The 14,119-nt window shown below is 49.2% G+C and overlaps 4 protein-coding genes across 4 annotated transcripts; all 4 read left to right on the top strand.

The window, feature by feature from the left end:
- Positions 1–2,320: 2,320 nt before the first annotated feature.
- On the top strand, positions 2,321–3,094 carry J7337_012252 (uncharacterized protein; the record flags this gene model as incomplete). Its single annotated transcript, XM_044829780.1, has 1 exon — positions 2,321–3,094. The coding sequence occupies one exon, from the start codon at positions 2,321–2,323 to the stop codon at positions 3,092–3,094; it is 774 nt and encodes a 257-aa protein (XP_044674696.1).
- A 557-nt stretch (positions 3,095–3,651) lies between these two features.
- J7337_012253 (uncharacterized protein) lies at positions 3,652–5,050 on the top strand (the record flags this gene model as incomplete). Its single annotated transcript, XM_044829781.1, has 3 exons — positions 3,652–4,277; positions 4,305–4,746; positions 4,796–5,050. 3 exons carry the CDS (start codon positions 3,652–3,654, stop codon positions 5,048–5,050), a joined length of 1,323 nt encoding a protein of 440 aa, XP_044674697.1.
- Positions 5,051–5,343: 293 nt separating this feature from the next.
- J7337_012254 (uncharacterized protein) lies at positions 5,344–11,372 on the top strand (the record flags this gene model as incomplete). Its single annotated transcript, XM_044829782.1, has 6 exons — positions 5,344–5,668; positions 5,716–6,165; positions 6,215–8,640; positions 8,850–9,880; positions 9,933–10,404; positions 10,455–11,372. The coding sequence occupies 6 exons, from the start codon at positions 5,344–5,346 to the stop codon at positions 11,370–11,372; spliced, it is 5,622 nt and encodes a 1,873-aa protein (XP_044674698.1).
- Positions 11,373–12,916: 1,544 nt separating this feature from the next.
- On the top strand, positions 12,917–14,104 carry J7337_012255 (uncharacterized protein; the record flags this gene model as incomplete). Its single annotated transcript, XM_044829783.1, is given in 3 exon segments — positions 12,917–13,640; positions 13,666–13,673; positions 13,691–14,104. 3 exon segments carry the CDS (start codon positions 12,917–12,919, stop codon positions 14,102–14,104), a joined length of 1,146 nt encoding a protein of 381 aa, XP_044674699.1.
- Positions 14,105–14,119: the final 15 nt, after the last annotated feature.

The raw sequence follows: 14,119 nt of genomic DNA on the forward strand, positions 1-14,119 counted from the left end.
CCAGCGAATCAGAATGAAATATAGTGACGCGGGGCACAGATCGATGCCTCAACCATGAAGATCTCCGACAAGCTTTCTCATACGGAGTCAAAAAAAAGCGAAAAGGTCAACGTTCAACACAACTTCTGTCCAATGTAGACACAATTATTTTTGCTTTAAATCACGAGCAAGATCCGAGAAACTACTACTTAATATTTTTTAGAACTTCAAGAAGCAATACGGCTTCTGTAGTGATCGATTCGCCTGTATTTGTAGGTTGCTGTAGGGTAACAACAGCCAAAGATGCTCTCTAAGTACAGTAAGCGCGGCGCAAGATTAATCCGGGTTCTCCTCGACGTTACCCGTGCTCTGAGTCAACTTGGGAGAAGCACGCATTCGTCGATGACGGCAGTTCATCAGCAACAGTCTCTCAAGACGTGAATCACGATGCGACAGCACTACTTTTCATGCCTAGGCTCCATGCCACTGATCCAGTCATCAGCGCGCGACCGCTCGAAATGCCTGTCCCATCCTCCATGACGAGCCCTGAACGATCGATTGATGCTTCGAACCCTCTCCACGTCGTACCCGTCTGTTCGATCGGTATCGTTTGCTCCTGACGGCTACTTCTTCTGTGTTTCTGCTTCTCATCCGAGCATCTTGCGCGGTCAGGTGATCGCATGCCATCGCCCATCGGCCCTACGCGTTGCACGATAGAGAATTCAGCGCAGAAGAGCGATGTAATGCTCTAAAGGAGCTCGTCGCCTACTGGTTGCTACCAGTATACGCAGATACGCCGAAGGGGCAGATACATGGGCTTGATAGGTCCTCCCTAGCTCCCTATTGAGGTGTTTTGCGACGCTGTCGTGAGGCCTCAATGGGCGGGAACTCAGTGCAGTCAGTATGACCTATCACGTTCTTTACGAAGCAACATTGTAGACCAAGATATTCTACGATACGTGAAGCGAACATCCTCCATTGATCCGTCTACTTCCGACCTTGAGTGTGTTCCTCAACGCTGTCACCACAACCCTTCGGCCGAATACATTTACGAAGCTCACTCCAATACCGATTCCATTATGTCCAACAATAATAACAGCACACGTGTTGGGAATGTGAACGAAACGCTGCCTTTCTATTGTCTAAAGCTTTGGCTACACTCTATTCGCCCCCAATTGTCCTCCATGGAGAGTCACATTTATTGAATAGTCGAGATCCATTGCACTCAAAGCTGCAGCGACCTCAGACAGGTATCCAAACCGTCCTGAAGCATTCCGTCAATTGACTCAAGTCCCGTCATTATGTCCTAGCGACTCGCTTTCTCGGCTCAATCCCCAACATAGCTCAGCATCCCCCACTCCGTAGTACCTACTCAAATGTCCTTCCAACTACGACACCATCCCCACATCGACCCTCGCCGACCCACTCAGGTCCACCAAAAAGAATAGCCCTTCTTCCCACTTGTTGAGACGGGCAGGCAAAAAACATACAACAGCGGGGATTCGCTGGTCGTCACCGACCCAACTACTAATCCGCCGGTTAGTGGCTTGACTATGGGAGAGCGGACGGGATCCCGTATTTTCCACTACCTTTGGTCGTATGTGCTTGATAATGGTGGCATTGGCGGTTATGTAGACCTTGTTGAACTGTCTGTATTGAAGGCTAGGGTAACTATACGAGGGACAGCTCACTCAATCGTGCGAGGGCTTCCACAAGCCTGCAGTGATCACATGAGAAGCAACTGACACATCATCGGGGGCTTTGGCATCTCTCTCTGGTCGTGACTATGCATTCCAATGATGCAACAGGCATTCATGCCCAAAGCTAGATGCATTATGTCCCTACACGGAATGAGATCAAAGCGATAACATGTTTGTCCTGCCGATGGGACATGGTTCTTTACTCCCACCAATGGATATACACTAATTTTCCTTGCCTCGTGCAGCCCGTCGGAGGTCTCTGGGAGATCTACCGCCGTGGAGAACTCTCTCCCTCCACTCAAGCTGCTTACAACCAGGCATGTGATCAAGAACATGGTTACACTGCTTCCACGATCGCGAACTGTTCCTCTAGAAACATTTTGTGTAAGGACCGCATTCCCAACTGGCCAGACCGTCTCGGCGATGTCCGTCGAGGCCACATCAGTGAACATAGAGAACACAAGATGCAGTGCTCATGTCTTGGCCTGGAAAATACGAGGCCAGTCTTCCCCAGAAGACATTGCTTGTACATTCAATATCTCTGCTCGCAAAATAGAATTTCACCCGTCCAAGTATTTCAGACAGGACCGCGCTCCACAGACACAACCCCAGTTTACAGACCAACCCCATCCTTGGCTACAATGTCCATCCTCCAGCGCACCGCAAACACAGCTGCCTCGTGGTGTACGCCGTTTACACTCCCGTTTTACGATATTCTGATCCTGCGTATCTCTGTTCCTTTCATCTGGCACTGCTCTGCACAGAATAATCTTCGTCCATTATTCTCTAGCAACTTCTCCAAGAGACATGTTGACATTGGCGTTGGGACTGGGTACTTTCCAAGAAGAGCAATCAAGGATCTTGGCCGCGATCCAAAAAATCAGCATCTGACTTTGGTCGACTTGAGTGAGCATTCTCTAGCAACAGCGAGACAGCGTGTTCTGTCCAAGTACCCCGAAGTACAAGTTGACTGTGTCCACGCGGACGCTGCACAACCACTTCCAGAGTCTCTCGCATCCCAAAAGTTCACATCTGCTTCTCTGTTTCTCGTCATGCATCACATGCCGCAGCCAACCGCCAGCAAAGCAAACGCCATCGCCAATGCACAGGGTCTCTTGACCAAGGATGGTGTTTTGGTAGGGTGCACGGTATTGGGGAAGCAGTGGGCGAAGACTGATGATGGTGGGTTCAAGGTGAAGAGCGAGAAGCCGCTTGGAAGAGCAGCTGCTTTCTTGCTTGGGCTCTACAACAAGAGAGGTATTTTTGACAATTGGCAGGATGATCCGAATATTTTGGCGGAGGCTTTGAAAGCGGGGTTTGAGGAGGTTGAGACGAGTGTTGTGGCTATGATGTTTGTGTTCAAGGCCTCGAAGCCGCGTAATGGGACCGGGGTGTTGATAGAAGCCAGTGAGTGATAGGCTCTGTCATTGCGTGACAGTTTCCTGAGAGTAGGGTATGGAATATTGTTTCCTGTTCTACATAATCACATGCCCCAAAGAGCTTGTGCCCTTGGGTTGCCGGGGTTGCAACATCCGTGCTCGCTCAGAAACGAAGACAATATCTCGAGTGGTGTAGCCGCGATGTCTTACGGATCCACCCACGGAACAATAGCCCAATACTAGGCAGTGAACCCATCCTGCCAAGGACAGTCTACGAGATTTCTCGTTTTCAAATGTGTGATGTCATGCGAGTCTTGTGTGCTACGCTCGGAAGCAGAGGGTTGATCTCCGCACACCGAATCCAATAACATAGCGACACGATGCCTTATTGCTCTTGGCATAGAACTCCCATGCTCTAAAACCTATCTGAGGTCCGATGAAATGTTGTATAACCACAAGCGGGAGAGGTACCCAAGATCGAGGCATTTTATCACCGCAGATCCAAGTGGCTGCTCACTTGCCAGATTCTAGCAAAATATACCTATTATTTGATCGTCTTATTACATAATTGCAAAGAACTATCATTAACGACCATGGATGATCAATCTTGTAGAGATATGGATGCCAGCGCAAACATCGTCAACAGTGGTGAAGCATCTCATCACGACAATGCCTTTAACGAGCATCCCCACGATGGAGAGAAAAGCCCATTTCCTGACACCCCGGAAGCGCCTCAAATTGCAATATGCGGTATTGCATTGCGTCTTCCAGGAGGAATAAGCAACTGCCAAGATTACTGGGACCTGTTATACCATGGCCTCGATGCTAGACGTCCCATTCCCAACAGCCGCTTCAACATCAATGGATTTAACGACAGCCTTGGAGGTAAAGACTCCATCAAGACCAGACACGGCTATTTCATCGAGGATGACCTCTCGCGCCTTGACACGTCTTTCTTCTCATTGACTAAGAATGAACTTGAGAGAGTTGATCCGCAGCAACGACTGCTGCTGGAAGTAACGCATGAATGTCTTGAAGATGCAGGGGAGATTACTTATCGTGGAAAGCAAGTCGGTTGCTACGTTGGCACTTTTGGGGATGATTGGTTGATCATGAATACCAAGGAGCCTCTCCAAGGAGGATTATACGCTACGACTGGAGGTGCAGATCTCATGATGGCCAATCGCATCTCGTACGAATATGACTTTCAAGGACCAAGGTATGTTTTCACCTCTCACGCTTTCAGCCACGCTGACACATTGAGTAGCATGGTCATAAAGACGGGATGCTCCAGCTCAGCAGTAGCGCTCCACGAAGCGTGTCGCGCCATCCAAAGAGGCGATGCCTCAAGCGCAATTGTTGGAGGCGCCAACATGATCATGACACCAGCACTGACAGCAACAATGTCATCTGGTGAAGTGCTCGCCCCGGATGCATCATGCAAGACCTTCGACGCCGCCGCCGATGGCTATGCTCGTGCAGAAGCCATAACAGCTGTTTACATCAAGCCCCTGTCTGATGCTATCCGCGACGGCAATCCGATAAGAGCTATTGTCAAAGGCACAGCTGTGAATTGCGATGGGAAATGTGTCAGCCTCGTCACCCCAAATGGGGCGGCTCATGAAGCTCTGATGAGAAAGGCGTACTGTGATAATGGGCTCGATCCGAAGGATACTGCATTTGTCGAGGTAAGCTGTCACTACCATTGGTTCGGAATCGGTGGGCTAATGAGAATAGTGCCATGGTACTGGGACACCAACGGGGGACCCTATTGAGGCTACAGCGGTAGGGAAAGTCTTTGGGGGAGAAAAGCGGGTTTTGATCACTTCAGTCAAGCCAAATCTCGGGCATTCAGAGGGTTCCGCAGGGTTATCTTCTGTCATCAAGTGTGTTCTCGCTCTGGAGCATCAGATGATCCCGCCCAATATCAAACTTGTGAACCCCAACCCTAATAGTAAGCCTACCATGCCTTCATCGTTCATGATTTTTTAACATACGGTCAAGTCCCCTTCTCCGAGTATAATCTCAGTGTTCCACTCAGTCCAACACAATTCCCGTCAGATCGCCAGAATAGAGTCAGCATCAACTCTTTTGGAATCGGGGGAAGCAATGCTCATGTAAGCCTCTACGCTATTCTCCTTCTTTCTTTTTAACTGAATCTCTCCCAGGTGATTCTTGAGGCATATACTTCGGAAAAAGAGGGGGCCCCAGCCTTTGTCGATCAACAAAGCGCTATATCCCCTTCCTTGCTTCTATTGTCAGCCAACACGGCATCCTCCCTCCAGATGCATATCAGCAACCATAAGAAGTGGGCAGCTACAAACCCCAATGGTATCTCCGACCTCGGTTTCACCCTTACGAAGCACCGTAAGCATCTGCCCCATAGAGCGTTCATTGTCTCTCAGCGTGAAAAGTCAACCGAAGTCTCAAGTCTGTCCAAGGTCCCTCCTGGTCCTCTGTCTCTGGTATTTGTCTTCAGTGGCCAAGGCGCGCAATGGCCTCGTATGACGAAAGAACTCATCGAAAGCGATGCAGCTTTTCGCAGCGACTTGAACACCATGAATTCAGTCATTCAGAAGCTTGAGTTTCCGCCGAGCTGGAACCTCATAGGTAACTGGCCAGAGCTAAACACCGCACAGGATGCTAACAGAAAATAGATGAGCTCCTAGAGCCTGCGGAAACGTCAAAACTTAACAACGCTGAACTCTCACAGCCACTTTGCACTGCTATTCAGTTGGCACTGGTCAACAAGTTCTCCCGCCTGGGACTCTCTCCCTCTGCTATTGTTGGCCATTCCAGTGGGGAAATAGCCGGTGCTTACGCAGCTGGTCACATCTCTATGGAAGAAGCCATTCTTATTGCATACTATCGTGGATATGTGACAACAAAGCAGACCCTTCGCGGCGGAATGGCGGCCGTCGGCATGGGAGTCCAAGATACTTCTAAGTATCTAACTGATGGCGTTGAAGTGGCTTGTGAGAATAGCCCGAAAAGTAGTACAATCTCCGGAGATGCACATAGCGTCGCCCAAGTTGTTCAAGCGATCAAAGAGGCTGATCCTGACATGTTTGCTCGTCTACTAAAGGTACATATGGCTTATCACTCACGTAAGTCTTTTCATACCACACAAGAGTGTCTCCGTTGACAATCCTTTAGAACATATGTTACCCTTGAGTGCTGAGTACCAAAATCTTCTCGAGTCTGAACTCACGACGCTCGCTGGTCCCGTCTCCTCCACTAAGATTGCGATGTTCTCCACTGTCACCACTGAGTTGGCAGATGCATCTTTGCGTGACCCGTCGTATTGGACCCAGAATCTTATGTCACCAGTCAAATTCTCAACGGCTGTGTCAAAGTTGCTTGCAGCGAATCAACCATGTCTCTTCCTGGAAATCGGACCGCACTCTGCCTTGGCCGGGCCTCTGAGGCAGATCTGTGCATCCTCTTTACTACCCTGTCACTACATCTCTTCCCAACTTCGAGACCAAGATTCCTCCGCCGTTTTTCTTAGTGCATTGGGCAAACTCTACCAGCATGGCATCGCTCCTGACCTCGCATCGCTGTTCCCCAACTCAAAGGCCATATCAGGCTTACCAACTTATCCTTGGGACCACAGCGCAACATACTGGTCTGAGAGTCGTATATCGAAGGCCTGGCGGTCCAGAGAGTACCCCCAGCATTGCCTTCTGGGTTCACGCAACTTTGACGGATCAGATCTAGAACCTCAATGGCGAAACATTCTTAGTCTTGAAGATGTGCCATGGCTTATGGATCATAAACTGAAACGAGATGTGGTTTTCCCGTTCGCTGGGTACATCGCTATGGCTGGTGAAGCTGTCAGACAGGTAACTCGGTCTCCTATTGGTGGGGGCTATCGCCTGCGACATGTCATTGCTCATCGGGCCCTTCTGCTTTCCGACTCGGTTGAAGTTTCTACTAGCTTGCGCATTCACCAACTCAACGACCTTGAGGAATCTAAATGGTACACATTTACGATATCGTCATACGACAGTTCATGTTGGACCAAGCACTGCACGGGACAAGTCAGCGTTCTTGAGAAAGTCAGGGCTACGGGTTGGACTCCTGAAGTACTCCCTCGGCAGGTTGATTGTGCACGAATATATAGCCAACTTGCTCACATTGGTTTTGTGTATGGTCCAGAGTTTCGTGGTCTGCTAGATGCGACGGTTTCTCCTTCGGAACACCTCGCCCACGGCCGCGTCTCCAATAGGACGAAGCAGAATCACTCTGCATTCACTTTACATCCAGCGACTATAGACACTGGTCTTCAGTTGCTTCTTGTGTCGGAAGCAAGGGGTCTAGCGAGAAATATTGCTGAACTCGTTGTACCTACAGCCATTGAAGAAGTCGAGGTTAGCACAGGCTCAGATTCAATGGATGCCAAAGCATGGAGACTTCATGGAACAGAATCGTGCGTTGAACTTGATGCTGGCGGTAACATAGCCCTTCGTGCTTCAGGTATACACTTGAGGGCCCTTGGAGAAGACGTGCCGCTTGAGGCACTTGATGCACACGCCGCTTCGAGACTCACCTGGCTTCCACACTTTGATTTTGTAGACGTCTCAACACTCTTCGTTCCACCGGCTATCATCAGAACTGAGTGCCACCTTCAAGAGGAGTTGACCCTGCTTTGCATCATCGAAACTGTGGACAAGATTAAATCTCTTGAGCCATGCCAGCCTCACTTCACCAAGTTCAGAGACTGGCTCAGGAAACAGCTTGACTGTGCCGCATCAGGAGACTACAAACTTGTCAGCAACTCACGACAGCTTCTTGATGCTTCACAGGAGTACAGACTATCCAAGATCGAAGAACTAACTACCAAGTTGCTAGAGATGCCACAGAAAGCGCTCATCATTGGACTTCGACGCCTCTTTGATGATATGGAGAACCTATTCACTGGCAAAGCAGCAACTATCGAGACATTACTCAAAGACAACGTCTTGGCAGATATCTATAACGCCATGACCTTCGATTACTCAAGGTTTCTGCGAATTCTTTCACATACTCGCCCTACACTTAGAATTCTCGAGGTTGGAGCTGGGACAGGAGGCACTACCGAGACTATCCTGCGAGGCCTAGCGCAGGTACACGGCCTGCCAGCTTACTCGGTCTATACTTTCACAGACGTTTCTGCTGGCTTCTTTCCCGCTGCCAAGGATCGTTTCTCCGATGCTTCAAACATGGACTTCAAGGTCCTCGACGTATCCCGGAATCCTCTGGAGCAGGGCTTCCCAGGCGGAACATATGATCTCATCGTCGCAGCCAACGTGCTGCATGCTACGCCTTGGCTGCATGAGACGTTGAGAAACATTCGAGTGCTACTCAAGCCAAATGGCATACTTGTCATGACAGAAGTTTGCAGTCTATCGCGGTTGACTAACTTTGTGTTTGGCAACTTTTCTGGTTGGTGGTTGGGTGAGCAGGATGATCGACCAGATCAACCTTACGTGCCCGTATCACGATGGGAGCAGGAGTTGAAGAGATCCGGCTACAGTGGAGTCGATGTAGCTGTGTACGACGATGAAGAGCCATATCGGCATTTCTCTGTCATATCTCCTGTATGGACTTGGAATCCGCGTTCTTTAACAACATCTCAGAAAAAATGTTTATCAAGTTCCAAGAATTCACAAAGTGTCTTGGTTCTACCAACGTTTTGTGGCTTTTGCCTCCGACTCAAGCAGGGTGTTCAAATCCGAGATCGGCTCAAACACTGGGGGTTACTCGAACTCTTCGATCTGAACTCGGGCTGAATCTTTACACACTAGAGATTGACCTAAGTGAGGATCATTTCGGTACTCTGATCACAAGTGTCTTTGAGAAAGTCATCCAAGATCAAGACAGTGAGACTCTTGAACCAGACAGAGAATACGTTGTGCGTGGAGGCGCAATCTGTGTTGGCCGGTACCAACCAATTCGTATCGCTGATGAAGCGTTGGAAAAGACCCAGCGCGGCGAGGTAATGAAGACTTTGCAAGTCGACAAGCCGGGAGCCCTCGATACCATGAACTGGGTTGCTTCCGCGATTCCAGACACGATCATGGAGGACGAAATTGAGGTCAAAGTTCACTCCGCCGGTCTCAACTTTCACGACGTTGTCTCAGCTATGGGTATAATCCCCTCTGACACTCGACATGTATTTCCAGGCATCGAAGTGTCTGGTGTAGTCAGACGCCTCGGGAGCGCAGTGACTGGCTTTTCTATCGGAGATCGCATCATGAGTATATGCTACAGCGGTGGCTTCTCCACGCACTTCACAGCTAAGCACCACTACATGCACAAGATTCCCGAAGAAATGAGCTTCGAAGAAGCTGCCACCATCCAATGTTGCTTTTCTACAGTCATATATGCATTAATTGACGTAGGAAAAATGCGCAAGGGAACGAGCGTGTTGATTCATTCTGCCTGCGGCGGTATTGGTCTTGCAGCTATCCAGGTAGTGCAAATGATGGAGGGGGAGATATACGCCACGGTTGGAAACGAGGAGAAGAGGGAATATTTGGTCAAGCAGTACGGGATCCCGCGGGAACACATCTTCCACTCTCGTGATGCTTCGTTCCTGGATGGCGTGATGCAACAAACGGCTGGGCAAGGCGTTAACCTGGTTTTGAACTCTCTCAGCGGCGACCTTCTCAATGTCTCTTGGAAATGTGTTGCCAAGTCTGGTACTCTTATCGAGCTTGGAAAACGTGATCTGGCCTCACATGGTCAGCTTGACATGAGCGGCTTCTTGGAAAACAGGTCATACTGTGGTATAGATATGCACTATCTGATAGGAGAGCAGCCTATGTTGGTAAAGGAGTAAGTCACGTCCTCGGCGGAGTTCGCGAGTTGAGAGCTAATATATTCATAGTGTTGTGGAAAGAACTCTTGAGTTCTTCAGACAAGCAAAACTCAGAGCCCTGAGACCTGTTAAGTCCTTCGGTGCCGGCGATGCCAAAAAGGCATTTCGCTACCTCCAAGACGGCCAGCACATGGGAAAGGTAGTTCTCAAAATGTCTACAGATTTATCGGAGCCTGAGGTAAAAGTGACAACCCAGATACAGTTCGACCCTCTCGCGTCTTACCTTCTCGTTGGTGGAATGGGTGGTCTCGGTAGAGCCTTGGCAGTGTGGTTAGTGGAGCGAGGGGCTAAGCATCTTGTGTTTCTCTCAAGGTCAAGGGGTGGTATGACGGGCAACAAGCTTTCTTTTGAACTTGAAGCTATGGGCTGCAGTGTCATTGTAGTCAAGGGAAGTGTTAATAATTTGCAGGACGTAGAAGAGGCCATCAGCAAGGTCCCGTATCCCTTCAAAGGTGTCTTTCATCTCGCCATGGTTCAGAGGGTAAGTCATCAAAAAGACTCTGCAGCGGCCAGACTGACATCTATTTATAGGACTCTCCTTTGCTGGAAATGAAGTGGGAGGATTGGAAAGAAGCCGTCGAGCCCAAAGTTAATGGGACTTGGAACCTCCATCAAGCGCTCCATGACCAGCCCCTGGATCACTTCTGGCTAGCAAGTTCCGCGGTCACATTTGCAGATCAACCTGGACAGGGCAACTACAAATCCGGATGTATTTTCATCGAATCCTTCTGCCAGTATAGACACTCTCTTGGTCTTCCCGCATCGGTGCTGTCAATATGCGGTATTGAAGACGTCGGATACCTGGCAGAGAATCCATCTGCGCTTCGCAGCATTAAGCTTCAGGGTCTACACACTGTAAGGGAGAAGCAGTTTCTTGAAAGTGTAGAAGCCTGTCTGTTCAATTCTGCACCGAGTAGTCATCGATCTGCCGGCGGTAGCTTCCAGAATTTGGCCTCAGGTGAGTGGTCGCCTTGGAAGGATAACGGCCATATTGTGATGGGTATGAGGTCTCATCTCCACCTCGACGATGCCAAGAATCCTACCAATTGGCGTCGTGATCGTCGAATGGGTGCATATCACAACCTATCTACTGGAGATCAATCCGACACACGAGGCGAAAGGAGTCAACTCAAGTACTTTCTACAAAGCGTTAGTGAAGGCCAAGGGGATGCTGTTGAAATACTGGCGAAGAAAGAGTCGATTGCCTTCCTATCTATCGAGATTGGCACCAAGGTTAACGATTTTCTTCTCAGGCCAGATGGACCTGTTGATCCTAGCCTCAGACTGTCTGATATGGGCCTCGATTCACTTACTGCGATTGAATTGCGGCGATGGTTTAGTCAAGTATTTGGTTTGCAAGTCAGTGTGTTGGAGATGATTGGGGCGCCGTCGCTGAGGGAGGTTGCAAAGATTGTAGCAACCAGATTGGGGGAGAAACTTAATCGGTAGGATATCTGACGAAGTTTTTGGATAGTAAACCGTGGACCTTGGTGACACTTTCTCCTATTTATCAGTTAGCAAGCCCGCTAGGGGAGGAAAGAAAACTTAGGACTTCGTAAAGGATAAAAAGACTTGAGGTAAATTTATATAAATTTAGGATATTTTTATTAAATTAAGGATATCTTTTACTAAGTTTATTTCACCTTATATCACGGTCTAGTGTTTTCTTGCTCCCTGAGGGCCAGGTAGGCATACCGTCAGCTTCGCTTTGATCGGATTCTGGGAGAGCCACATCCCGGACTTCGTAATGTGTATCCACCACGCTGATCATAATTACCATCCGATAGATTAGATTGCCGCATAATACTTTTCCCACCAATGCATTTGAGGCTCAAGCAATGATATACCCGGGTTAATTCCAAGTCTAGCCTCTACTACAACTTATCTATGGAGTATACGCGTATGAATTTCGTTGCTGGGAGGAATTGCACTTGTCCCGAGCTATGTCAATTGTCCTAAGGATTTGTTATTAAAGGTACCAGTGTTCAGTGACAAGCTGCTCAGATCGTGTATACTCGGTACATGACTCATTTTAGTTGCTGGTGCAGAGGATAGAGAGTCATGAGCTGGTTATATCTTCTTATTTGAAACGAATAGCCTTATTTAATCCAGGTTTCATCGTCTTTCGCTTCCAGGATAAGCATATTATTAAGTCCCGTGTTGCGTAAACAAGTAACCCTGCTAGGGGAGGAAAGAAAACTCAGGACCTTGATCCTAAATGGCAAAAAGACTTAGCTAGACTTGTCTAAATTTAGCCTATCTTTACTTAGTTTAGGATACACTTTACAGAATTTATTTCAACACCTTGTCAAAGTTCAGTGGCTTCTTGCTCCCTGAGGCCGTGCTGGTGACCTGCTATTTGGCCCACTGTTCTGACCAGGATGAGGCTCCGCTGTCATCAACCTCAATCCTTACTGCAACGCAATCAATGCATGGCAAAATGTAGGAGACACTTATAGAAGAAGGCTCAAGTCAAGACTCTAAGTAAAATATAGTTTCAGTATTGTTAGTTAGTGTCATTTGAACTGGATCATCATCACTGCTGGCAAGACTTGGTATCAAGCTAAAGAAGCTTGATCCCTCCGTTTCAATTCTCATCATTGAAACACGCCCCCCACAAAAGACTAACCCTTTAATCCCAAGCTCAACCACGTCGTCGAGTTTCACATCCCAAAAATACTGCCGACGTTCCACGGAATAAAACAGCGACATCAAAAGTCCGCCAATAATGGCCACCAGCAACTCTTGGCGTGGCCAACTGGGCCGCGATACGGCCTGTCTCAAGTTTCAAGTTAACAAAACAGAACCATTTTTTCTGGAAGATTTCTAGGAGGAGATCTTCTCCGCCGCTTACGGTAAAGCCTGCGAGAGGAGAAGTTGGCTGAGATAAATATACCAATGCCTTCCCACTAAGTCACCTCTCTATTCCACTTTCTGCTCTTCATTCGTTCGTTTCTTGTTTTATCTTTCCCACATTCTTTTTTTTCTTCACCATGAAGTCTCTCTCTCTTTTCTCCGTGGCCGTCGCCGCGCTGGTCTCCAACGTTTCCGCCGCCGGCGTAACCGGCACCCCCGAGGGCTTCGCCTCCGAAGTTACAGGCGGAGGTAGTGCCGAGGGCGCGTACCCCAAGTCAACCGATGAGCTGGTCTCTATGCTTGGCGACTCTACCACGCGCGTCATCCTTCTCGACCAGGAGTTCGACTTCACCGGAACCGAGGGCACTGCGTCCGAGCAGGGCTGTGCTCCCTGGGGTACGGGCTCGGGCTGCCAGACGGCTATCAACAAGGATGATTGGTGTAACAACTATCAGCCTGATGCCCCCAAGGTCGACGTTAACTATGATAAGGCGGGCCTGAACCCGATTATCGTCAACTCGGATAAGTCGATTGTTGGTGTTGGTGCGAATGGTGTTATCAAGGGCAAGGGTCTTTATATCAAGGGGACTAAGAATATTATTATTCAGAACATCCATATTACCGAACTGAACCCTCAGTATGTTTGGGGCGGAGACGCTATCACCCTTGATGGAGCGGATCTTGTTTGGATCGATCACGTCACTACCTCCAACATTGGCCGACAGCACATCGTCCTTGGCACCAACGCTGATAACCGAGTCTCTATCACCAACAACCACATCAACGGCGAGAGCCAGTGGTCTGCTACATGTGATGGACACCAGTACTGGTCCATGTACTTTACCGGCTCCAGCGACGCAAGTCCCCCTACCTCACCCTCCTCTAGAGCTACCTGTACTAACAACCACTAGATGATCACCATGAAGAACAACTACATCACCAAGACCTCCGGCCGCGCCCCCAAGGTCGCCGGAAACACCGTCCTCCACGCCGTCAACAACTACTGGTCCGACAACTCCGGCCACGCCTTCGAGACCAGCGACCAAGCCAAGATTCTCGCCGAGGGCAACCTCTTCCAGGATGTCAAGGCCGCTATCGAGGAGGGATCCACCGGTGCCATCTTTGCCAGCCCTGATGCTTCCGCCAACGCTGCTTGCTCCAGCGGTGTTGGCCACGTCTGCGAGATTAACCAGTACGATAACTCTGGTTCTCTTTCTGGTACCGATTCTAGCTTCTTCAGCTCTTTCAGCGGAAAGGCTGCTGAGGCGAAGCCTGCGTCTTCCGTCACTGGTCTTGCTGCCAGTGCTGGTTTCGGAACCATCTAAGTGCCAGTGTTTTTG

Source organism: Fusarium musae, chromosome 10, assembly GCF_019915245.1.
Source record: "Fusarium musae strain F31 chromosome 10, whole genome shotgun sequence".
In the NCBI taxonomy this organism is placed as follows: domain Eukaryota; kingdom Fungi; phylum Ascomycota; class Sordariomycetes; order Hypocreales; family Nectriaceae; genus Fusarium; species Fusarium musae.